Source organism: Terrapene carolina, unplaced genomic scaffold (assembly GCF_002925995.2).
Source record: "Terrapene carolina triunguis isolate 2854851 unplaced genomic scaffold, T_m_triunguis-2.0 Scaffold174, whole genome shotgun sequence".
NCBI lineage: Eukaryota > Metazoa > Chordata > Testudines > Emydidae > Terrapene > Terrapene triunguis.
In genome coordinates, this window is record NW_020664525.1 from 608978 (window position 1) to 635327 (window position 26350).

The 26350-nt window shown below is 46.8% G+C and overlaps 1 protein-coding gene across 1 annotated transcript; it reads right to left on the reverse strand.

Annotated features, from left to right (window-relative positions):
* Positions 1 to 3777: 3777 nt before the first annotated feature.
* Positions 3778 to 26072, reverse strand: LOC113406982 (secreted phosphoprotein 24-like). Its single transcript, XM_026653988.1, has 7 exons — positions 25949 to 26072; positions 25735 to 25859; positions 23064 to 23186; positions 20547 to 20657; positions 15177 to 15231; positions 14275 to 14382; positions 3778 to 3957 (listed from the first exon to the last, which is right to left on the reverse strand). Exons 1-6 carry the CDS (start codon positions 25998 to 26000, stop codon positions 14285 to 14287), a joined length of 564 nt encoding a protein of 187 aa, XP_026509773.1. The 5' UTR covers positions 26001 to 26072; the 3' UTR covers positions 3778 to 3957; positions 14275 to 14284.
* Between the last annotated feature and the right edge of the window lie 278 nt (positions 26073 to 26350).

Here is a 26350-nt window from a genome sequence, read left to right on the forward strand (position 1 = left end):
AGTTCGGATTCCATGGTGTTGCATTGAAAGGACAGAAACCCATACAAAATTGGACTATTTTGCTGCAGTCTGGAAAGTGAATTAGCAGAGAGGGAAACAGCATGAAAAAGTCACCCTACAGAAAAAAAAAAGGTCAGCAGGCTTCCAAACTGGGAAGGTCCCATAGGGAATAAAATGCCAAGCATCCATCTTCTGTACAATGGCACATATCCAGGGAGACAGGCGAGTGGCGGAGTCTGGCGGGTTGGCTGCAGATCAAACTGATGCTGCGCATGCTTGGGATAAACAATGACAGCGGGAAGGATTTAAACTCTGCTTGATGCTTTCTTTAATCTGCCACGAGAGAAAAATTTTACTGTAGGTTTGTCTATTCTGATGACCTTGTCATGTGACAGGGTCACGCCTTTCCACAGCTACCCAAGTAGCCTTTGATTTTGCCATCTCAGCAGACTGATCCTGACTGAACTGTTCCAGATCAATCCAAAGGTACGAGCAGTTAATGGCAGAGGTAAATGCCCCCATCTCTGTATTTCAGTGGCATGATACTTGCTTTTATTGGACAATGCTTTACACTTCTGTCCATCCCTGCTTAATTTCACCCAAAGCTCAGGAGCCCCATGGATTCTAGCAGTGAGGTTTCAACCTTTTTCCTACTGTGACACCCTCTATTACAACAGAGAAAAGTTCTGAGATCGCCCTCACATGGGTTCTTAAAGACAGAGCGGATGGTCAGAAGCCCCAGCTTGAGAAGCTCTGGTTTCTACACACTGGATTGTCTATGGATTGTATGAAAAGTGTGTATTACAAACACAACCCCAACCTTTTATTCTGAGCATTTAGGTAAGAGCCAGAGTTTTCTAGCCAGCTGCCAAATGCCGCCATGTCAAGCACAGTCCTTCCCTGTAACAGTGCTGAGCCCCCAGAGCCTGGACCTGCCAGGGACCGATTCAGAGCCGGGCACTGGTTAGAGCAGCTCGAAGGGCTGCCCTACATTATACCCCTGGTGTATGAACACGCTGGCTGGGCCTCCCCAGGCCCAGCCCTGCAGCAGGGACACTTGGGTGGAAAGACCGGGGAATAAAGCAGATGGGGTTTGGGGCCAGCCCGGTAGATATTCACTGAAAAGTGCTGGTGTCCCTTTGGACCAGCTATGATGGTGCAGAGGGGTGAGTTCCACACTTGGCTAATAAATAATCTAGATAGATAGATAGACAGACAGAAAGACCTGCACAGGGAAGACCAGGGCTGGCTCCAGCTTTTTTGCCGCCCCAAGCGGCGAAGCGGGGGGGGGGGGGGGAATAAATAAATAAAGCTGCGATCGGTGGCACTTCGGCGGCAGGTCCTTCCCTCCGAGAGGGACTGAGGGACCTGCTGCCGAATTGCCGCCAAAGACCTGGACGTGCCGCCCCTTTCCATTGGCTACCCCAAGCACCTGCTTCCTTCGCTGGTGCCTGGAGCTGGCCCTGGGGAAGACTCGGACTAATACTAGAGGTTGCCTAATTCAGATACTTGTCATTGAAATTATAACCCTTACCCTGTGCTCTGCCAGCTGTGAATTACATTGTGCTGCTGCTATGGAGAACAAAGACCCCTTCATTTTGATCCAGTCCATTCCTTACTAGTGTCACCATCAATGAAATAAGACAACGTGGGAATGGCATGTCCCTTTCAATTGGAATTTATTAAATAGCCAGGATTGAGTGAGCAATTTGATTAGCTAGCTAACTACCAGCCTCAATTATAGATTAATTATAGGTCTGCAGTTGACAACTACTGTGTCAACATTTCTATCAACGTAAGGGATCCCACTGTAAAAGCTTCATCTTTCTTCTGAGCCATGTTCTCTCATGTGTGCATGTCACCTCGTGTTGTTTTTGAGGTCAGACTCTCTACTACCATACAGATGTTTCTATTACAACGGTGCACAAAGGCTTCAGGTAAAATACAGACCCCCCCAGGCCCTGTACAGACGTACAGTAAGACAGTTCCTTCATTGAGGAGCTCTCAGTCTAAAAGCACCAAATAGGAGTCGGAGGACAACTAGTGAAATGACTTGCACAAAGGCACAGAGCAGGTCAGTGGCACAGCTAGGAATAGAACTAGTCAGTCTGCTCAGTTTCATGGCTGCTATTCAGTGGCCCTGCATGAAACTGACAAGATCATGTCAGTTGCACTCAGCCGCTGGGGAGGATCCCATGGTCTGTTGCTCCAGGGAAGCCCGGCTGTATGAACTGCCCAGGTGAGCCCAGAGCTATCAAACGCCCAGCTGTCCTCAGGGCAGGGGATGCATAGCCAGGAGAGGCTTCCGTATCCCGGGCGCTGTGACAGGCGGCTGCAAGCCCTAGCTTAAACTGGAGCTAGGCTTCTGGCCCCTAGACCCTGCTGCAGAGCCAGGACTTTCAGGCTTCTAGCTCTAGGGCAGGTAGAAGCTGGAACCCCAGCTTAGCTTGCAGGGAGCCAGGCAGGTTTTCTGGAAGGGAGAGATCTGGGAGGACCCCACCTGCCATTTGACAAAACTGAACTGGTTTTGTGAAACATTTTGTGTTCAACAAATCAGCATTTTCTGATGGAACTCTTGTCAGAAAAGTTTCCAACCACCTCTAATAGAACCTAGGACTCCTATTTTTTATGTTTTTGGTTTTTTTTATATTTCTAACTACTTGTTCCCGCAATCCTCACTGCCACTCCACAGATGGAGGGACCAGGTAGGTTGACCAGATGTCCCGATTTTATAGAGACAGTCCCAATATTTAGGGCTTTATCTCTTATAGGCACCTATTACCTCCCTCCCCATCCTGATTTTTCACACTTGCTATCTGGTCACCCTAGGACCAGGACACTAGAAGCCCAGGGAGGGGGTCTGCCCTCATTCTGTGCCATTCTGCCCTGATCTGTCAAGGTGTCTTTTGCTGACTCACGCAGCATCATTTCAAAAGGCATGGACCAGGATCTGTCATTACCATGGAGCTTCTGCTCTTTCTCTCTTCCATTCCACCTGCTATGGAGAAAGGGTACAAGGACTATAGTGTTTACTCCACCTCTTAGGAGGTAGTAGCCGACAGTGTCACTGCTGCTCTGTGGAAGATTACTCAGACTAGTACCACCCCTAAGGAATTTACTATCTCGCTAAGCTACTGACGCAGGGCTCTAAGGGAAGGATCCTGGCTGCTAGCAAGTAGCCAGAAGCACGGTTCTCCCTTCCCTTTTTCAGTATGCCCTTCCTTTCCCCCATTCCACCACGCACTACACTGAATTATTTGCATATGCAAAGAATTACACAAATTAATTAATTGTGATGGGAGATCACAATAAAGCAAGAGGAAGCTGGTACAATTACTCTGATTTACTGTCCCCTTGTGTAAATTTAGAGAGTAGGACTTGTCAGTAAATTGTACCCCAATGTTTGGGGCGGCACGTACCTTTTATCTGAAGAGCTGACCTTTTCCCACAAAGGCGACTAAATAAATCCACACAGCCTTTGCCCCCTTTGCACATACCTTCTCTGGAGACACTAGACCCCCTTCCTGGTTTGTGTGTGGAAAGAAAGGCATAGAGGGCAGAAATTGTTTGTTGTGTTTTAAATTGAACAAGAGTTAGTAACGAGCACAACAGAAAGCAATGAGTGTCGCCGGCCAGTGAGCCACCCAGCACATGTAGATGATATAATGATCCTTTAATAGCACCATTATGAGATGATGCACCACACACTGGAGACAGTTGTGCTAGACGGCTTTCCAAATGATCCCTAATATACAGCAATGCGATCGAATGCCCATTTCCACACATTTGTGTGCACACTTTAATGGACATTTGCCATGAAATTGAAAGTGGTGGGGGGGGGGAGAGAGTCAATATGTTACAGAATGGCTTTTGCTGATGTAATAAAGTTAATTGCTGGCAAGTTCCTCCTTCATGTGCTGGTTCCTTGGCTTCTGGTCCTGTTGGATCTTCAATTTACTTTAAAAAAAAAGAAAAGAAAACAAATCATAGTTAAAGCATTCAGTGTTAACAAAACCTAATCAGACACAGCTTCAGAAAGGAGACCATGTATAAACCTGTATTCATACCAGCTACAGTGCCATCTCACATGTCTGGTGCTCAGTAAAGAGGGTCCATAATATTCCATGGCAATTGCTCACAAAGGTAGGCTGAAATGCCAGTCCTACAAGGTCACTCTCCCCAACAGTGGCGGCTCCAGGCACCAGCGCTCCAAGCGCGTGCTTGGGGCGGCAAGCCGCGGGGGGCGGCCTGCCGGTCTCTGTGAGGGCGGCAGTCAGGCAGCCTTTGGCGGCATGCCTGTGGGAGGTCCGCCGGTCCCGCGGCTTCGGCGATAATTAGGCGGCGGGTACGCCGAAGCCGCGGGACCAGAGGACCTCCCGCAGGCATGCCGCCAAAAGCCGCCTGCCTGCCATGCTTGGGGCGGCAAAAAAGCTAGAGCCGCCCCTGCTCCCCAATAAAAGATATCACCTCACCCACCTTGTCTCTCTCATATGCCTACAAAGGAGTCCCTCAAAGTTTTGCAAATAGCAAGCCCATGTTTGGCTAACCCAGGAAAAACTGAAGAGATCACAATACAAAATGTACAAAGTGACCTAAACCAGCTTTAGAGAACTACAATTAGCAGTACAATGGACAGTCTAAAAGGAGGAGCCATTTCTAGTCATAACATGGTGCCAGGTTTTATGGGAAATGCAGTTCAATCAAAGGCTACCGTGGGCACTGTACACTTGGGTTACATGGTGTTTCTGGAGGACATATGAGCATGTCTCCAGCATGCTCCACCACAGTTTCATGATGTAATCATAACCAGAAATCTCATATCTAAGCATTTCCCTGCACACTACCGTTTCATAAATAAGTGAAAACAACTGAGGCACAAACTTCCCCCACCAGCTAACAGCCACTGGCTGGCTTGTGTGAACAAGTTTGTGGCCTCAACTCAGTTCCTCACCAACAGGTGTCCAGGTCAGAGAACTAGCACTGTAAGCAGCACTCAGTCTCAGAGACCAGAAGGACGGCAGGATCATGGACAAAGAGCTATTCTCGGGGCTAGCCGTGGCCCTCCCGGTGTGTAACTCCCCACCTGTGTGAGGAAGCAGACATCACCACTCCCTGGGCTACGTAGCAGTTGTGGGGGTAAACACGCATTTAATCTTTGGTGCTTATGAAAGATGCCAGCTTGCCAGTGCGGGAGAAAGCTATGGGGCCTCCATCAGTCTGCCTTTGCCTGGGAATAAATCAGCGACTTTGGATCAGGCCCTCCGAACTGCAGAGTCAAAAGGAATCTTGCCATTGGCTTCAAGAGGCTTTGTACCTAGTTCTGAGTCTCCTGGGAGCAGTAGCAATTCCTAGACAGCAACAAGAGCAAAGACCTATGGACAGCGGGTCCGAGAGGGAAAGGCACACTCTGGAAAGTCATAGAGACAGTTTCCTCGACTGCTAAATGGCAGAGAAAGTGACAAGTCTTCAGAACAGCTGGCGTGGACTATTGTAGCCACTCTTCTATTTGTCAGGTCACCTGGGCTTTGCTCTCCTGCAGAAAGCAGCCTGTGGCCTTCTGGGTTATAAGCAGGCCGGGAGTATCGGATTCAGCGCGCAGAGGTAGCAAGAGCAGATTCTGCAGGGGAAGGGACAACAGCTGCAAGGAAATAGGATCTTTGCCGCTGCCTGCACCTCACCCAAGTTGCATAATGGTGAAATAAAGGGCCCTGGCTCTGTGCCAGGATGAACACTCACTCCGAGCTCATCAGTTATGCAGCAGCTCCCAGCTTGCAGGGTTTTTTCTTTCCACCAAACAGAGACAAACCTCCTGCGGAGGATGAGGGGAGGTGGGGGGAAGTGAATGATAACCCAGGGCTAGGCACAAAGTTATGGAGAATGCAACGCTGTGCCTAAAGAGGTGGTCTCTTAATGAGTACACCAGGGATGAGGTCTTTTCCTCCCACACCCTGGAAACATGATGCATCCTGCATTGGGACTATCCTTTGCCTAGAAGGACCGGGGCAGCTCTCAGATCCTCTCTGTATTTTTCATCCAGGATTCCTATTAGGTACACACATAAGACTAAGTCCATGATTGGCTAGGCTGGCTCTTTCATTGCTGGAAAATCCCACTATTCTATGCTGTCACACTCTTATCCACTCTGTTTGATCCCTTCTCAATTACCTTCTGTATTCAGAGACCATCTCTAATGGCAGTCACATGCCCAGTTCCATTGCAGTCAATGGCAAGTTATCCCAGCTGAAGATCTGGCCTTGTCTATGTTTCAACCCCCCCTTACTTTGCTTTGGACCCGATCTGCTTTGAGGAGAGACTGCCCTGGTGTGATTAAGCCAGAGAAAACACATTAGTAACAGTGATGACCTACTTGAAGTAGGTTACTTGAAGTAGAATCAGGGGATTGTTGCTTTGTTTGTTTTACCTTAAACTTCAGGGACACACCCCCAACCCTGGACATGAGAGGGGTTCAGAAAGCAAACCCAGCTGCAGATTTCATAGCTGACTCCAGCAAAGAGAGATTTCCAGAGGCACAAAGGGGAAGCAGGCACTCCACATCCCTTTGTGGCTTTGACAATCTCCTCCTAAAACTCCCGATCCACACACCTCTGACCTTTGAACATCCAAAGCCTAGCCCTCAGCTGGGGGTCTCTGGCCCATATTTATCACTGGCAGCTTAACATTTTCAGCTGATCCTAACAAAGAAAGCAGGTAAGATTTTTAAGAGTCATACGTTCCTCTCCATTTGCTTTATTTTCATTTAAAAGGATGTTTTCCTGCTTGCTTGTTTTTAGGTGTGGTTGGTTTTATTTTGTGGCGGGGGGGGGGGGGTATGTATGCTTTATACCTTAGGGGACACAAAATATTGGTGATATTACCGTTTTATCCAGATGACTTCTTGGGGGACTAAAGAACTGGTTTGGGAGACCTTGCACTCTTTAGATTAAAAGGTGAATTCATTCAAAGAGAATTCCTCACCTCCCTCCCAAGTTTTAGTAGACGCTGGTTTAGAGAGCTATTAAAAATGCACACAGATTTTTAGGCAGTCTGACACACCCCATCCCCCTCCCAATCATGCTTCTTACAGTCTCTTGACCCTTCTGAGGTCATTTCACTAGTTTGCCAGCAAAACCAAAGAAAACCCAGTATTTCTAATGCAAGATCTGAGCAAAAGAAGTTTTTAAATAAAAATTATACATAAAATTAACACGCGCACCCTGCCATAGGTCTATAGATGAACGAGTTACATTCATCCTTGGTGCCACTCCACTGAGCTCATTGGAATGAATTCACATTCCAACCACAGCCAGTTGGATTTATTTTAATCTTTGTTTTAGCACATTAAGGGAAATCAAACCTTTTTGTTACTCTTGATTTAGCTTTAGTTTTGTCATCTTGAGCCTCGTAATGGGAAAAAAGCCAGCTAGAAGAAAATAAATTGCATGCTAGAACGACGCTGCAGCCTGACCATGGAAGTCGGAAGAAATTAGAAAGCTCAAAGATTACGTAAAAAGGAAAAGCACTAATTAAAACGGTGTGTCAGCTTGCCATGACTTGTGACGAGCATAAAAGAGGACAGACATAGGGAAAGCATTATTTTTTAAATAGCATGATGAACTAAACCAAGCCCTGATCTAGCTGAGTACTGAGTTTTCTCTTTTTAATTTTGACCTCTTGTTTGAAGGAAAAAGTAAGTCTCCCCTTCCGTTTAATTTTAAACAAGAATCTGGCTCAGGATCCAACAGCTGCTTGGGGTTTGTCAAATCTCTGTCTAAAAACTATCATTTTTCCAAACCGGAAAAGTTAGTTCAGTCTCCTCACAGATGGCATGGCATCCTAGCTCTTTCTGCCCGGGCTGTCAGCAACGGTGCCAATCATGCTGTGGTTACATGGTTCATAGGAACTGCACACAGGCCATCTTTTATCCTGCAGAAAGATTCTTCTGCTTAAAGAACAACTTTCCGTTTCCTCAGCGGACTTTGAAAGTGTTTAAAATGCTAACCAGCTATCTCCATGGTGTGCACATTCATCTCATTTAAAGTCACTTTCCTTTAGATTAACTTCTCTGTCGCATGATATGGTGGGTGAAATAGCAGCAGCAATTAGAACGACTCCCACGCAGCCTCTCAGAAGTAGGTTAGCAAAGGCAGTTTGTGCAATGCAAGGCTTACTGAAGCCAACGAATTGCTTGTGCCTTCACTGTTATTTGCATTAATTAGACTCTAAATACTGTTACCCTTGCAGCCAGACTGCAGGTGGAGGTGTAATGAACTGCTGCTGCAGTTACACTGCTTCTTTGTTCTCTTTGATACTGTAATACAGAGGTAATGGTTTGTATGACAGTAGGGCCTTAAGGCTCCATTGTGCTAGGCAGGATTCAAAGAGACTGCTCCAGAGACCTTAGACTCTAAGTAGACATGACAGACACAGGAAGTGGATGTGCCCAAGGTCACAGAGCAGGTCAGTGATGGAGCTGCGAACAGAGGAGAAGCCAACAGAGGGAGTTTGCCTGGGAACGGTCCGAGAAGGGCTACGGTGAGTGCTGCATTAGGGGGGCTGTGTTGTGAGCTGGTGGGGTCAATATCCGAGTGTCTGTCTGCTGTGACCATTTGTTTGACTGGAGCTAGTTGCAGGAGCTGTTTGACTGGGTGGTTGTTTGTTTGAAAAGCGTGAACTGGGAGTGCTTTGTTCCAGGTGGGCCTTGAGTGGCTGATTGGAGAGAAGGCTTTGAACCGGGGCAACTGCTTCCAAACAGCAGCCTTATAAAAAAGCAGCCAGTTGCAAACCGAGTGAGCGGCCAATAGAGGAGAAGCCAACAGCGGGAGTTCAGCTGGGGGGAGTTCCCACAGAGTTTTTGCCTTTCAGGCATCTGTGAGCAGTAAGTACAACATCTGAAGAGGCTCTTAGAAGGAAGACAATATGGATAGTGAGCGATCAGCTGTTGTGACCTGCACGGGATGTGCCATTTTTGTCTTTCTCCCGGAGGATAGAAGCAACTTCGTCTGTAAGTGCAAGCTGGTCTCCATATTGGAAGACAAGGTTAAAGGACTAGAGACCCAAGTATCAATCCTGCGTTGCATCAGAGAAAATGAAGACTTTCTGGATAGAAGTCAGCGTTTGGTACTGCAGGCACAGCACGCTGAAGAATCAGAGAGGGCAGTTCAGAACGGGGAAGAAAATTGGCAGCATGTGACCTCCAGAAGAAGAAAGAGGAGAACCCATGTACCCCCAATGCAGATAGATGTAAGAAACCGTTTTCAGGCTCTCTGCACAGGTACTATGGCGGAGAATGGTTTGGAAGAGTCATCTGAAGGAAGGGATCAGAAGGAGATCCCATCGGCCGGAAGGCATGGGATGCATTGTTCTAGGGATGGGGGTCCCATGACCACCACTCTCAAGAAGAGACGGATGGTGGTGCTCGGGGACTCCCTTCTAAGGGGGATGGAGTCATCCATCTGTCGTCCAGGCCGGGAAACTCGAGAAGTGTGCTGCTTGCCTGGAGCTAGAATTCACAATGTGATGGAGTGTATGCCAAGACTGATCGAGCTCTCAGACCGCTACCCCTTCCTACTTCTCCACATGGGCACCAGTGATACTGCCAAGAATGACCTTGAGCGGGTCACTGCAGACTACATGGCTCTGGGAAGAAGGATAATGAAGTTTGAGGCACAAGTCGTGTTCTCGTCCATCCTCCCTGTTGAAGAAAAAGGCCCAGGTTAGGGACCATCAAATTGTGGAGGTAAATGCGTGATGTCAGAGAGAGGACTTTGGATTCTTGGGCTATGGGATGATGTTCCAGGAAGGAGGATTGCTAGGAAGAGAGGGAAGAGCATCTTCGCAGGCAGGCTTGCTAACCTAGTGAGGAGGGCCTTAAACTAGGTTTGCTGGGGGATGGTGACCTAAGCCCCGAGGTAAGTGAGGAAGTGGGATACTGGGAGGAAACACCAGGAGGAGGGTGCAACAGGGAAGGCCACCTGATTCATACTGAGAAAGTAGGGCAATCGGCTAGTTATCTCAAGTGCCTGTACACAAACGCAAGAAGCCTGAGAAACAAGCAGGAAGAATTGGAAGTCCTGGCACAGTCAAGGAACTATGATGTGATTGAAATAACAGAGACTAGGTGGGGTGACTCACATGACTGGAGCACTGTCATGGATGGGTATAAACTGTTCAGGAAGGACAGGCAAGGGAGAAAAGGTGGAGGAGTTGCACTGTATATAAGAGAGCAATATGATTGCTTAGAACTCCAGTATGAAACTGGAGAAAAGCCTGTTGAAAGTCTTTGGGTTAAGTTTAGAGGCGAGAGCAACAAGGGTGATGTCATGGTGGGCGTCTGCTATAGATCACCAGACCAGGAGGATGAGGTAGACGAGGCTTTCTTTGGATAACTAACAGAAGTTTCCAGATCACAGGCCCTGGCTCTCATGGGGGACTTCAATCACCCTGACATCTGCTGGGAGAGCAATACTGCAGTGCACAGATAATCCAGGAAGTTTTTGGAGCGTGTTGGGGACAACTTCCTAGTGCAAGTGCTGGAGGAACCAACTAGGGGCCGTGCTACTCTTAACCTGCAGCTCACAAACAGGGAAGAATTGGTAGGGGAAGTAGAAGTGGGTGGCAACCTGGAAATCAGTGACCATGAGATGGTCAAGTTCAGGATCTGGACAAAAGTAAGAAAGGAGAGCAGCAGAGTATGGACCCTGGACATCAGAAAAGCAGACTCACTTTCTTAGGGTACTGATGGGCAGGATCCCCTGGGAGGCTAATATGGGGGAGGAAAGGAGTCCAGAAGAGCTGGCTGTATTTTAAAGAAGCCTTATTGAGGGTGCAGGAACAAACCATCCTGATGTGCAGAAAGAATAGCAAATATGGCAGGCAACCAGCTTGGCTTAACAGAGAAATCTTCAGTGAGCTTAAACACAAAATGAAGCTTATAAGAAGTGGAAACTTGGACAGATGACTAGGGAGGAGTATAAATATATTGCTCAAGCATGCGGGGGTGTAATCAGGAAGGCCAAAGCACAATTGGAGTTGCAGCTAGCAAGCGATGTAAAGGGTAACAAGAAGGGTTTCTACAGGTATGTTAGCAACAAGAAGGTGGTCAGGGAAAGTGTGGGACCCTTACTGAATGGGGAAGGCAACCTAGTGACAGATGATGTGGAAAAAGCGGAAGTACTCAATGCTTTTTTTGCCTCGGTCTTCACAGACAAGGTCAGTTCCCAGACTGTTGCACTGGGCAGCACAGTATGGGGAGGAAGTGAGCAGCCCGCAATGGTGAAAGAACAGATTAAGGACTATTTAGAAAAGCTGGACATATACAAGTCCATGGGACTGAATTCAATGCATCCAAGGACGCTAAGGGAGTTGACTGATGTGTTTGCAGAGCCATTGACCATTATCTTTGAAAACTCGTGGTGATCAGGGGAGGTCCCAGACTATTGGAAAAAGGCAAATATAGTGCCAGTCTTTAAAAAATGCAAGAAGGAGAACCCATGGAACTACAGACCGGTCAGCCTCAAGGAATCCATTTTGAAGCACTTGGAGGAGAGGAAGGTGATCAGGCACAGTCACATGGATTCACCAAGGGCAATTCATGCCTCACCAACCTGCTTGCTTTCTATGATGAGATAACTGGCTCTGTGGATGAGGGGAAAGTGGTGGACATGATATTCCTTGACTTTAGCAAAGCTTTTGATACCTCTCCAACAGTATTCTTGCCAGCAAGTTAAAGAATTATGGATTGGATGAATGGACTATATGGTGGATAGAAAGCTGGCAAGATCGTCAGGCTCAATGGCCAGTGATCAATATCTCAATGTCTAATTGGCAGCCGGTATCAAGCGGAGTGCCCCAGGGATTGGTTTTTGGGCTGGTTTTGTTCAACATCTTCTTTAATGATCTGGATGATGGGATGGATTGCACCCTCAGCAAGTTCGTGGATGATACTAAGCTGGGGGGAGAGGTAGATATGCTGGAGGGTAGGGATAAGATCCAGAGTGACGTAGCCAAATTGGAGGATTGGGCTAAAAGAAATCTGATGAGGTTCAACAAGGAGAAGTGCAGAGTCCTGCACTTAGGACGGAAGAATCCCATGCACTGCTACAGGCTGGGGACCAACTGGCTAAGTGGCAGTTCTGCAGAAAAGAACCCGGGGATTACAGTGAACGAGAAGCTGGATGTGAGTTAACAGTGTGCCCTTGTTGCCAGGAAGGCTAACGGCATATTGGGCTGCATTAGTAGGAACATTTCCGGCAGATCGAGGGAAGTGATTATTCCCCTCTATTTGGCACTGGTGAGACCACTTCTGGAGTATTGCGTCCAGTTTTGGGGCCCCCACTACAGAAAGGATGTGGACAAATTGGAGAGAGTCCAGCAGAGGACAACGAAAATGATTAGAGAGCTGGGGCACATGACTTATGAGGAGAGGCTGAGGGAACTGGGGTTATTTAGTTTGCAGAAGAGAAGAGTGAGGGTGGATTTGATAGCAGCCTTCAACTACCTGAAGGGGGGTTCCCAAAGAGGATGGAGCGAGGCTGTGCCCAGTGGTGGTAGATGACAGAACAAGGAGCAACGGTCTCAAATTGCAGTGGGAGAGGTCTAGGTTGGATATTAGGAAACACTATTTCACTAGGAGGGTGGTGAAGCACTGGAATGGGTTACCTAGGGAGGTGATGGAATCTCCATCCTTAGAGGTTAAGGCCCGGCTTGACAAAGCCCTGGCTGGGATGATTTAGTTCAGTGGTTCTCAAACTTTTGTACTGGTGACCCCTTTCACATAGCAAGCCTCTGATTGTGACTCCCCTGATATATTAAAAACACTTTTTTATATATTTAACACCATTAGAAATGCTGGATGCAAAGCGGGGTTTGGGGTGGAGGCTGACAGCTCGTGACCCCCCCCCATGTAAGAACCTCATGACCCCCTGAGGGGTTCCGACCCCCAGTTTGAGAACCCCTGATTTAGTTGGTGTTGGTCCTGCTTTGAGCATGGGTTGGACTAGATGACCTCGTGAGGTCTCTTCCAACCCTAATCTTCTATGATTCTATGGTTCCCATTCCAGTGCTCCAGCCACTAGACCGCCCAGCCACTAGACCGCCCTGCAGCTCTAGATTAAGCTTTACATTAGCCTTTATTCCTAGAACAGTCTGAATGGCTGTCAAGTTGTACCTGTGTGTGCATTTGAATCAAACATGGCTACACAGCAGGAACATAGTCACGACTCACTGAGAGAGATAGCATTTAAGATGTGCCCTCACATGAGACACCTCAACAAGGGCATGATCCAGAGCCAAAGTCAATTGAAAAGGCCCTAACTATATATGATGTGCTTTATTGCTAACAGAAATTTTCCCTGTATCAACCAAGACAGGTCGAGAAAAGTGGTAGAGATGGAAGAGTGCAGGCCTGTGAACACCAGAGTTCATTCTAGCCTGCTGAGTCAAGGATTTATTTGTGGGGGTGGTTTTGGGGATGTGGAAGGGGATTAAACCCATAAACATGACACAGTCTCCCCAAAAGCTATCTGATCGCAGTAGCCTCCAGTCACTACCTGTCCATGGAGCTATTCAGTCCTGAATGCCTGCCAGGCTCACAGAAAATGTGGGGGGACGAGAGAGGGAGCAGTTAAAGAGACTGCCAAACCATTACATTTGGATGAGAAAGCAGACTGGATGGGCTACAGACAAACTCCATCTTTTCATATCGTTTCTTTGCTTGCTGTGACACTTCAGTTTAGTGTTCATTAGTTATTAGTTCATTTCCACACTGGACTAGACAGCACATCATGTGAAGGTGTTCCCTTAATGTGGCCGTTGCGTCGTAGAACTGCAAGCATTTCTTTTTACCTGAGTAACACAGCGGTAGTGCTGTTTCCATTCTTGCTTGTCTCATTGGCATTCCCACCAGTAAAGTCTGTACGAGCAGCAGCGAGTCTCGGCGCCTGGATCCACAGACTGGGGCTCGCACTGTAGTGCTAAAAATAGCTGCAGATGTTCAAGCTCAGATCCCAGAGCGGGCGTCAGAGCCGGAGCCCAATCATCGACACAGCTATTGTCGGCTCGAGTCTGTAGACCCGGGCTCTGAGACTCATTGCCGCGGGCTACTGCTTGTGTAGACGTACTCTAAATTCCCAGGACAGGCTGGCTTCCAGCACACTAGTAGCCAAGTCACAGTTTATGGATTCCTATATTCCCAGGAGCTCATCTATTCTAAGCAATCAGCCTGGGAAGTCCCAGGATATACCTTGATAGAAGGCACATTCAAGCAAGTGTATTTACCTGAGTGGGGTTATTCCAATGCGTAGGAGTTGGCTTTACTGGATTGGCGCTGAGCTTTATAGCTCTGGCGTCTTCTCCCTGCAGAGAAGGCCTCAGGAGCAAGTTGAGCTTTTGGAAAAGAACGTGAGATGTTAGTGGGTCCCTTCAGCATTCTCATGTACAGTTTGAGCAGGACATCCCCTTAAAGCATCCGAGTAAGGGTTAGGACAGTCGGGGTCCAACCCCATACGGAAAAAGCACATACCAACTTCTGATGAGGTGAACATCGTGATGTACAGACTTGAGGTAAATATGGAGAGATCTATACACCATGCTATTAAACATTGGCCTAGCAGGTGTCAAGTGTTTTGGGCAAAGAGTAATTTCACCCCAAAAATGCTATTAATGAATTCAGCTCAAATTTGGCAAAGAGTTTCAGCCCAAAACCAATTTTGAAAAGGTTAAATTGATATTCCATTCCAGAACACTTACCCAGGGGAAGCTTGGAAAGAGATTGTGCTGGTGGGCACTGGGAGAATGCAAGTCTCACCACTGCCTGAGGTTGCTCCCCTCTCCACGCTCTCAGAATTACACGCCCTCTCATCCCTGTGAAAGGTAGCGATGGTCTGGTCCTGCGCCTGGTTGCATCGCTATCATTCCACATTGGCCACTCCCTCAAGTTATGCTTCCCTATCTCACCCCCACCTTGGATCAGTAAGTCAGGGTTTTTTTACCCCGTTCCAATCAGATCATTCACCCTAGCCTCATTGCCTCAAGAGTATATCAAGAATTCAAAGCACCTATGCTTAGGTTAGGGTGGTTATATGGTAGTTAAGGGGGTAAGAGAAATCTTGTCTGTTAGGCTGCCAACGATATGCATCAAACCTCTGAGTGACGAAGAGTCAATCACCCAGATTACTTACCTTCATTGCGACGGTCACCCCTTCTGTTTGGGGCCATCATTTCCATGAACATCATCTAAAAGTAAAGACATCTTTAAAAGGGATATATACCGAGCTGTCAAAGTAAGCAGCAGTCAAAGGCAGCCTTTTGGATTTGCTATGATTTTATCTCGTTTAAAGTAACTCCGTTTGGGAAAAACATCACTGAACCAGCCTAAGGAAATATGAGTACTGAAAAAGGGACAGCCAGTCCAAGAGGAAACTGGCTTGGTAGCCCTGGCTGGCATGCAGGGAAATCACCTTTAAAATGGGACCCTGGAAATAGAGGCTCCCCCCCACCAAATCAAGAGGAGCTTTTCAAAGGTATCCCGTTGTTAATTAGAGCCTCTGAAACCAATGAGATTAGGGACCTTGGCTTGGAGCCTTTGGGGTTTTCTAAAAGCCTGAACAGTTTATACCAGTCACTCTCTTCCTGCCTGCCAGTAGCATCACATGGCCATAAGCCTGAGCTTGCCCCCCTGAAGTCACTGGGAATTTTGTTGGAAGACGACTGATCCCCACCCCAGGCCATTTATGGTAACAAACATATGGCCAGAGAAATTCTCCGTTCCAAGCCAGCTTCTCTGATGCTGTGCAACACTTCCAACCAACCCCACCCGCAAGCAAGCAGGAATTCTCCCCTCTCCTGTTGCTACAGAGACACGTGCTCTGTGGTTCTAACTGACTTCACTGGTGCCCAGGCTGGCCCTTCAGCCAATCCGTGGCAAGACTGCCTCACCCTGGTTCGGCTAAGCTAGCATTTGTGGTGTGACCGGGAAGGACAGGGTAGATGTGCCCCCTCATCCCACTCCCAACACCTATTCACAGCATGCCGGGCTGGGAACTCCTGATTTAAACCATAACCTCCGAAGGCAGATTTGCAGGGCACCTTTTGCAGAAAGAAACTTATTTCCCTTTTTCTCTGGCATCACTTCCCTTTGGCTTTTATGCTTCATGAATACTATAGCAACTGTGTTTCCTGACAGGAATAATGGCTGCAATTGACAATTTTAAATGACTGTTAAAGAGTATTCACCGAAAGGACTATACTCCAAAAAGTGAGTATTTACACTGAAACCCCACTGTAGGAGTCATGTTAGTCAGGGAACAGAACCAATGCTCCAAATTTACCCACATAGCTTGAATTTTAAACATTCAAATTGCACTGCTTCCATGCTACAGATTGTGAATTCCTAGAACGTATTCTCCGAACAGTTTGGAATAGGGACTGAACACAAGAACGTCACAAGCTATTCTGACAAATTAAAGATGCTGAAGTTTGAATCTTATTTGCTCCAAGTTATTCATTGTGCTCTAACTTTTAACCAATGGCATGGTAGAAGGATTCGGCCGGGTTCGGCCCTCTCCGGGGGGTGGGGAACCAGACCGCCTCGCTACGTCCGTCAGGTTGTTTCAGGAGAACTAGCCTGGCCGCGGGGTTTCACGCAGCAGCAACAGTAGAGACCAACAAACACCTCGATTCCGCAGATCCAGGCCCTAGTTCAGGGCGGGGCAGTCGAGAGTCCCTTATGCAGGGGCTGAGCAAACAAATGAGTTCAGGAGGCCTAGGCCCTGGCTCCGAAGGGCCTGGGAGAGGGGGAGACGGCCACCCGCATGTTGGGTGCCAGGAGGGACGCAGGCCCACCCACTCCACTGCGTCCCAGCCCGGGGCCCTAACAGCAGCAGATGGCCCGCTGCTGTGTCAGTGGGGATCCTGACCGCAACACACTGACATCGGCTCTGGGTGTGCTGCAGCCAGACTAGGGTCGGCTGCCCCCGGGCTACTTCCTACCTCCCCCTCTAGAGGTACCTGCATCTGGACGGTGTCCTCCAAGGAATCGAGCACCATGGGCTCCTCAGGGTACTCGGCGAGCGGCAGGCTTGGCAGCTCCTCGGGGTAACTTGCCACAGGCAGGCTTAACAGCTTCTCCAGGGCCTGGTCGGCATCAGGCCTCGGCTGGTCTGGCCAGTCCTCGGGTTGATCGCAGACTGCAGGAATCTCCCAACCGGGAGCTAGGTCACAAGCGTCTGGCTTCTCTGGAGGCTGGGGCTCTAGTGAGCTCTGGGATTGGGCTTTTGTACTTCCTGTCCTGCGCCCTGACCTCTGGAGGGCGGGCGCAAGCTCCACTGGCTCCGCCCACTTTGGCATCCGGAGGGGCTCATCCCTCTCCAGGGCAGCTAGGAACCAGACCGCCTCGCTACAGGCACAAGTTATCCCCATACTCTGGCACTATAAGCTGTTGCCTGAAATGCAAACTTCATTTCTGAATATAATTATTGGGCCCAACTTTAAACACCATGACAATTAACAAAAAACAGAGTGGTGCAAAATGTTCATACACCAAATGTAACAAAATCAGAAAAGCAAGGTGCAGAATGAGTTATACCCAGAAAGGGACATAAAACACAATAAGGGCTTGTCTATACTTAAAGTACTGCAGCAGTATAGCTAGGAATTCTCCCATAAGCCTACCTCTGTCTACGCTGGGGTTTAGATCGGTTTAACTGCATCACTAAGGGGTGTGGATTTTTCACATCCCTGAGCCATGTAGTTATACCAACCTAATTTCCTCATGTAGACCAGTCCTAAGAAAAGGTTCTGTAAATACACAGGAACAAGAGAAAGACAAAGGAGAATGTAGGTCTGCTACTAAGTGGGCAAGGATAGCTAATAATGGAGGACATCAAGAGGCCTTAGGTGTTTCATACCTATTTTGCTTCAGTCTTCACTAAAAAGACTTAATTGTGACCAGAAGCTTAACAATTAATATTAACAAGCTGGAAGGAACACAAGCCAGGATAAGGAAAGAACAGGTTAAAGAATATTTAGGTAAGTTAGATGTTTTCCAGTCGGCAGGGCCTGACACAATCCACTGTAAGGTACTTCTGGAACTTGCTGATGCAAAGCGATTATCTTTGTGAATTCACGAAGAATGGGGGAGATCCCAGAGAACTGGAGAAGAGCAAACATAGTACCCATCTTTAAAGGGGGGAATAAAGATGATCCAATCAGCCTAACTTTGATACCTGCAAGGTTACTTGAACAAATATTAATTTAACAATCAATTTGTGAGCACCTAGAGGCTGATAGAGTAATAAGGAATAGCCAGCATGAATTTGTCAAGAGCAAATCATGCCAACTTAATTTCCTTTGGCCTAGTGGATGGCCGGGAAGCAGTAGACATGATATATATTGATTTTAATAAGGCTTTTGACAAAGTCCCAAATGACATTCTCATAAACAAGCAGGGATAGTGTGGCCTAGATGAAATGACTGCCAGGTGGGTGGCACAACTGGTTGAAGAACAGTACTTAAAGAGTAGTTATCTATGGTTTACTGTCAAACTGGGAGGATGCCTTTAGTGGAGTCTCGCAGAGGTCCGTCCTAGGTCTAGTACTGTTCAATATTTTTGTTAAAGACTAGGATAATGGAGTGGAGAGTATCTTATAAAATGTGTGGGGGACACCAACCTGTAAGGGGTTGTGAGCACATTGGAGTACAGGATTAGAATTCAAAACGGCCTAGACAAATTGGAGAATTGATCTGAAATCAGCAGGATGAAATTCAATAAAGACTAGTGCAAAGTACTACAGTTGGGGGCGGGGAGGGGGAATCAAATGTACAACTACAAAATGGGGAATGACTGGGTAGGTGGTAGTACTACTGAAAATGATCTGGCGGTTATAGTGGGTCACAAATGGCATACGAGTCAGTATGATGCAATCTCAGAAAAAGCTAATATTCTAGGGTGTATTAACAGGAGTGCTGTAAGACACAGGCGGTAACTGCTGCTCTGCTCAGCGCTGGTGAGGCCTCGGCTGGAGTGTTGTGTCCAGTTTTGGGCATCACACTTTAGAAAAGATGTGGACAAACTGGAGAGAATCCAGAGAAGAACAACAGAAGTCATAAGAGGTTTGGAAAACCTGACCTATGAGTAGGCTTGGCCGAGTTTGAAATTAAAAAAAACCTCTGAATAATCTCAATGTTTATTTTTAAGCATTTTTTCTATTTTTATTTATTTAAATGTTCACAGTTGCAGGAAATTATGGGGGAATCAGACAATGCCTGGTTAAAGACAGTAGACCGATATAAAAAATTAAAGATTTGTAATAGTTTAAACACAAATCGCCAATATCACATGTCAAAATATACAACTAAGAAATTCTGAAGCAGCATTTTCTTACTTTGCCTATCTGTACATTTTGATTATTATTGATGGAAATATTTTTTTGTCGGTTTGTGTGTAGCCAATGAAATTGACATTTACTGACAAAAATCTAATCCTTCCGAGCCTACCTATGAGGAAAGGTTAAAAAAACTGGTCATGTTTAGTACTGAGAAAGAGAGACTGGGGCGGAGGGGTGGGGAGAGGACCTGATAGCCTTCAAATATGTTAAGGGCTGTTATAAAGAAGATGGTGACCAATTGCTCTCTGTCTTCACTGAAGGTAGGACAAGATATAATGAGTTTAATCTGCAGCAAGGAAGATTTCGATTAGATTTGAGGAAAATTTTAGGGATGGACTAGATAGGGCCCTTTCCCCCAGACATTTCTATAATTCTATGACACCATCCAGAACTCAGCTGCTTTCTTGCTTTGTTACAATCTGGAAATGCAGGAACATGTTTGTCCAGCAGTGGGAAAATTGGCACCCAGATGAACCTGGTTTTGCATCAAAGTCTTTGAAAATGTGCACATTTGCATGGTTTTGAAACAGCCAAGTGGAGCTCAGCTGTTTTGATCCAACTTTTTACTCAAGTCTAGGAATCGAGCGAGGCAAATCAAAACCAAAGAAGGATGTGGAACAGTTCCCAGAGTGAAAGTGCTTTAGTTATAACAAGAAGTGTTTGGACTAGTGATGACTTGAACAGCAAAACAGAAGAGTAGGTGAATAAATTGTATTTGTTTCTGACTATTAGAGCTGCATATCTGCATCTCTATGTTCATGCCTACAAATACTATGCAGGACAATGTAGAATTAGAGGCTGCAACTCAAGTTCTCCCATGGCATCCATCACGGAAAATCAAAGATCCCAGCAGATCTGGGGTGATGCATGAGACAAAATAGCCAAGTTCCAGACCCGGAGAGGGGAACAGAGCCCTGTCGGGAGAGGCAGTTTTTGTTCTTTGTTGGCCGTGTGCTGAAGGGCTGTTTTCCCCCCCTAAAGCGATCACCACTTTTGTCTCTGTCATTCACTGCTTCAGTGGAATGATCTATGAAGGCAGAGTGTCTTCAGATATGCATGTGCAACTCCTAGTCAGGTTAGGGGAAGCCGAGCTCATGTGCCCCCGAGGCGGAATTTTCCTTAAGACGAAGCTGCATAGCAAAAGCAAATTCTCCGCTTACTTACCTCCTCGCTGCTTGAGGATTCTGAGCTGGACCCATCCTGGCTGCAGTAAACTGCCAAGTTCTGTATCTGCTCTTCAGAGACCCGCACTGTACTTCTGCAGAAGGCCGTTTGCTGTAACAGATCAAAATAGAGTTCACCCATGCAGCTATGGAGGCTATGGCATAAGCCTACTGGCACTGTCTGGAGAACAAGTTTCAATGAAAAGTCATACAGCCTTTTGATAGCCAGCTACCAAGAGCAGGGACCTGAGAGAGCACATTGTTCACAACCCTGGATTAGCCTTTGGTTCTGGTCTTCCAGCAAAACTTATTTGTGGCAGTTCAGTGTAGTCACCAGTCTCTTGAGTCTTTCCATTTTTGAACTGGGAATGTCTGGCTTTCATGCTCCTGAAAGACATCACCCCCCACGCCCTGGAGACTGTTGCCCTCTGCCCAACCACAAATAGGTGCAGCATGGACAGCGCTAAGGTGAGGTGCCTCACACCTTGCTTCCCCAGTGTTCCTCAGCCCCCACAGAAGGAACTCCTCCAGGGCAGGGAGAACATCAGTCCCTTCTGATCCACCCAATAATTTAGTCTTCTGAAGGCTGTAGTGTTTGGTCTAATTCTGGTTGTTGGGCTGGGTGGTGTTTAGTGGCCAGTCATACAGGCGGTCAGACTCAATGATCTGGTGGGCCCTTCTGGCTTTAAACTCTATGACCATCTACATTTCAGAGGCCCTTTTCATCCCTTTGGTTCTCTAAGATTGCAGATGGGGAGCCATACGGTGCTGAGCTGGTGGTAGTCCCATTTTTTTTTAAATTACTTCTTTAATCACCAGACGGGAGGCTTTAATGATTAAGTGGTAGTTTCACACAAACTGAAGCACAACTAACACCTATTTTAGGTGATGGGGTACTGCAGGAGTGCCCTTAGCGCCCTCCTGGTGATATTTTGATACTGTACTTTCATACTTTTGCACGTTTATTAGGATTGCCTGTAAGCGACACAAAGCAGAGAAGACAGTTTGAAATTCCTATTCCCTCAGTTGAGGGAACTTTCCTGTACTTTACCTGACCGAGCTGAGTAAGGACACAATCGCAGACATACACACATGCATCAAATTCAGCCACTGGATAGGGACTCCCCTAAATGATAAAATCCACTGACTAGTTGCCAATGGACTTGGGTGTGGCCCTGTGATGGACTTCAGTTGGCCTGGTAACAAGTGTTGCCTGACAGAGGACTCGGAGTCCTACGGGCTGCTCTGCTCTATGCCAGGGAACAGGCCAGCATGTAGCTCAGCTCAGGAGTGGGAGACTGTGTACAGAGGTGGCTTTAAGCCACATTTCCTTCCACTCCCATCCTGGGGCTAGCTGGTTGAGTGACCATCAGATAAGCATTGATTTTTACTGAATCCTAAATATCCTCAAAACAGCAGCTTGGTGTTCATATTATGCTCATCCAGGTAGCAGACCAGTTACATGGGGGACTACCCTGGGATGCAGGGCGGACTTGGACATCATGGTGTCCACCATGAACTTGAACTTCCAGAGTGATAGCATGGCCCAAAGGGTTGATGTGATCCTTGGGATGTATAAACAGGGGAATCATGAGTAGGAGTAGAGAGGTTCTAGTCTCTCTATGTTTGGCACTGGTATGACTGCTACTGGAATCCTGTGTTCAGTTCTGTCATCTCTAATTTCTCAATATCCTTTGGGAATTGTTGAGGATTCAGAAAAGAGCCACGAGAATGATTAAAGGACTGGAAAACTCAAGAAGCTCAATCAGAAGGTTAAGGGATGACTTGGTCAGCATCAAAGTACTTACACAGGTAATGGACCATTTGATAACAGAGGGCTCCTCAATCTAGTTGACAAAAGATACAACAACATCCAATGCCTGGAAGTTGAAACTACATCAATTCAGACAAGAAAAAAGAAGTGTCTCTTAACAGTGAGGAGAATTAACCATTGGAACAATTTACCAATGGTTGTGCTGGATTCTCCATCGCAGGCAATTTTTAAATCAAGCTTGGCTGCTTTTCTAAAAGATCTGCTCTAGTTCAAACAGGAATTAATTCAGGGAAGTTTTCTGGCCTGGGTTCCACCCACAAGGGGTCATTCTCGATGATCACAATGGTCCCTTCTGGCCTTGGAATTTATGAATATGCTCATCGTGGAGAGGAAGATGCAGGAGCAATTTTTCAGTCGGGTATTTTTTGCTGTGAAAAAAACATCTTAACTACGCCTGTGTTGTTAAGTGAGGCAATGTAAAATAATGAAGATGGGCTTGGTCTGGTCCTTTCTAACGTGGCATGGAATACCCCCCTTTCTCCCACCCTGTGCATGTTGAGCAGGGAGGAGTCTACAGCAGGTTATGTATTGTGGCCAGTCCTCAAATGTCATATACTTAATGCTTCAAGCCAAGTATTTGCTTAGCAAAGGCCTTGAATGATCAGTACAAAAGCTGACCGATTCCCAGGCCATGTTCAATCACACAGAGGGTGTTTTCCATGCTAGGAGACCCGGCATGCTTACCACATAGCGTCCCACTCTGAAGTCACACAAGGACGGATCCTTCTCTGAATCTTTAGTGCAGGTGGTTTCTCGAACAATGAAGTCCAGCACTATACTGTAGTCATTGTTATCCAACAGGTCAACCTGTATAAGAAGGAAAGGCCAACAGCATGTGTGATTGCTGCTTGGGTTTTTTTCCCCTGTGTAAAGTACTCGGTACTACTGCCTCTTTGCCAAACTGTGGCAGAAATCAGGGCCTTGAGAGTCAGTATCCAACCAGAATATCAGGGACTGGAGCAGAATATCAGGAACTGGGTCAGGGTATTTTCTTGTGGACATTTTGTAAATAAACCAGTTACACCACATCTTATTTCCTTGAACAGAGTTGGTAAAAGCTTCACACTAGCAACTCCTCCTGCAGAAGCCTCAGGTAAGGCGTGATGGCCCCAAGCAACACCTGACTCTCTATGGTCTCTCACCAGTGTAAATTGCTTAATTAAACAGTTCCCTTTCTGCCCCAGTCCTGGAATTTTACACCTGGTGCACCCCTGGAGCTCACAGATCTTCCTCTGGGAGTATATGAGCTTTGAAAGAGTCTGGGCATCAGCTCTCCTGGGTGGCTGCTTTGCCATCCAAAAGGAACCTTGGAGCTCTAAGGCTGGGGTGGCCAACCTGTGGCTCCGAAACCACATGCGGCTCTTCAGAAGTTAATATGCGGCTCCTTGTATAGGCACCGACTCTGGGGCTGGAGCTACAGACGCCAACTTTCCAATGTGCCGGGGGGTGCTCACTGCTCAACCCCTGGCTCTGCCATAGGCCCTGCCCCCACTCCACCCCTTCCTGCCCCCTCCCCTGAGCTGCCGTGCCCTCGCTCCTCCCCCTCCTCCCCCCAGAGCCTCCTGCACGCCACGAAACAGCTGATCCGGGGGTGTGGGGAGGCGCTGATTGGCGGGGCTGCCAGTGGGTAGGAGGCACTGGGAGGGGGAAGCGGATGGGGGGCTGCTGACATATTCCTGTGGCTCTTTGGCAATGTACATTGGTCAATTCTGGCTCCTTCTCAGGCTGAGGTTGGCCACCCCTGCTCTAAGGGCTGACACTGGAAACTCACATTGTCTCCCTAATGAGTCAGGCTGGTTATGCATCAGACACACACACACACACACACACACACACACGTCATTAGCACCTTTCAGCCCAACAGCAAAGCTACTGCTGAATTGCAGCTCTGCCTTGTGTGTTGTAAACAGTTCCAGCAATGAGCTGTCAAGGGTGGAGAATCACAGACAAGTGACAGTTAACCTGTATCTACTGTTAACTAACCTTATTTCTGAGGAATCTGTTATACCAAAAAAAACCCCAGGATGACTGTGTTAGGAAAAAAGCTCCCTATTGAGCTAAAAGAAAATCTTTCCTGGGTCTCCTCTTTCCGTCATTACTCCTGCAATTGCAACTTACCGTTCACCCCATGGTTTATTCATGCCCAGCTATGTTATAAGTCTGTCATCTCATTATTTTAGCTTATAAATGTCACAGAAGCTGTGTAACAATCAATTTCCAAAGTGAGACCCTTAAAAAGAGTGCCTGTACAGTGCCTAGCACCTTGGGGCCAAATCTGGTTGTTGCCTTTTGGCACTACTCACAATATAAGTGTTCAATAATACCAAACAATAATCCTATTACCAGAACAGGTGCTGAGTAGTACCGTCCAGCAGGAAACGTGACAAACTTTAAAGACTGGTAGGTACATTTGCAGTTATATGTATTAAGGTCTTCTCTCCTCTTCCTCCCATTCTTATTGACTTTCCAGACCCAGTGAATCTCCCTTTCACTTTCAGCACCTTATTTTCCAACCTTGCTACCCGCAATATTTCCCAACTAGAGTTATTCCAGCAGGACCATGGGACCACTCATCATGCAGGACTAGGTACATTCCAAGTTCAAAGTTTAGAAACAGTGGGGCTTTGGGTTTGTTTGGGTTTGCAAGCCTCTTAATTTTACATCAAAATGCAGGAGTTACAGCATATGTCACTGGGGCTAGGAGGGTGACAGTCACATTTGGTTTTTTGCTTTTCAAAAAGTCCATTGTGGAATAACAATTGAGCGTAAGAAACTTGAGCCTGTTAAAGCAATTTTCTGAGGAAGCTGTAGGCACTGAAGGCAGCTAGTGCCAGCTACACATGACCAGTAGAATTGCTGCCATGATACTACATACAGATTGAATATGTTTAGACTGCATGAATGATGAACATAAGTGATAAGGACAAGTGCATCTACTAAATATTATAAACGCTGGCCAAGAAACGTTCAACTGAGCCACATTACAATGCACCCAAAACTGGAGTGCACTTTTCTAGAGCTGATTGAAAATGCCAATTATTTTTCCATGGAAGATTTTGAAAACATTGTTTTTCCTTGAAGTGTCCCTCAAAAAAAAACCAAAAAACCATGGTTTTTATGGTGAATGAAAAGCTGAAAACCGACAACATTTTGGTTTTCCAAAAAACATGATTTTAGTTTTTGAAAACCAAGAATGTTGACTGAATGCCCAAGAAAAAAAATCACCCTTTAAAAAAAATTTTTTTTTTAAAGAAAATTAGCGCATTCCAAACCAAAAGAAAATTGGTTGATGTTTCCTGGTTTTTCCCCACCACAAACATGTCAGTGACATTCTTTTGACCAGCTCCACACTCACCCCTCTAACGTAGCTCCTGACGATGCCAAACAGGGCTGGCCATTGTGATCTGGAATTCACTCTTCCAATGGAGGCACGCAGAGCTTCTTCCGTGATAGATGGTTCATAGTCATACACCGGCAACCCTGACACAAACATATCACAGGCCCATTAAAACAAGCATTGGTCATTCATCCAGTAAGAATGCATGCTCTTCCTATTTAGAGGAACTTACCAGAACAAGACCAAACACTCATCACAAGGGCAAAAATGAATAAGGTCTTCATGGTTTCTCTGCTGGAAAACCCAACTTTCCCCCTCGAAGCAGCGAACTCTTCCCATCAGCTTTCCAGCATATATTTCTCTGCCTTTATATAATGCAACCTTGATACTCCACCTGACCTTCCGGTGTCAGAGTTTAGCTACAAACATTGCACTTTAAACAGAAAGGATTGATCTAATGGCAAATATTTGTTAGGCTTTCTAGTGCTTGTGGGATTTCTTCATCAAAGGGGTACTGTCTGCAATACTTCTCCACAAGTCTGCGACCAAATTAGAGACGTCAGGGAGCATCAGAAATACAGCTCCTAACAAGCTCCACGTCCAGTTATATCGGTTTGCTTCTAGCCTTTGCTCT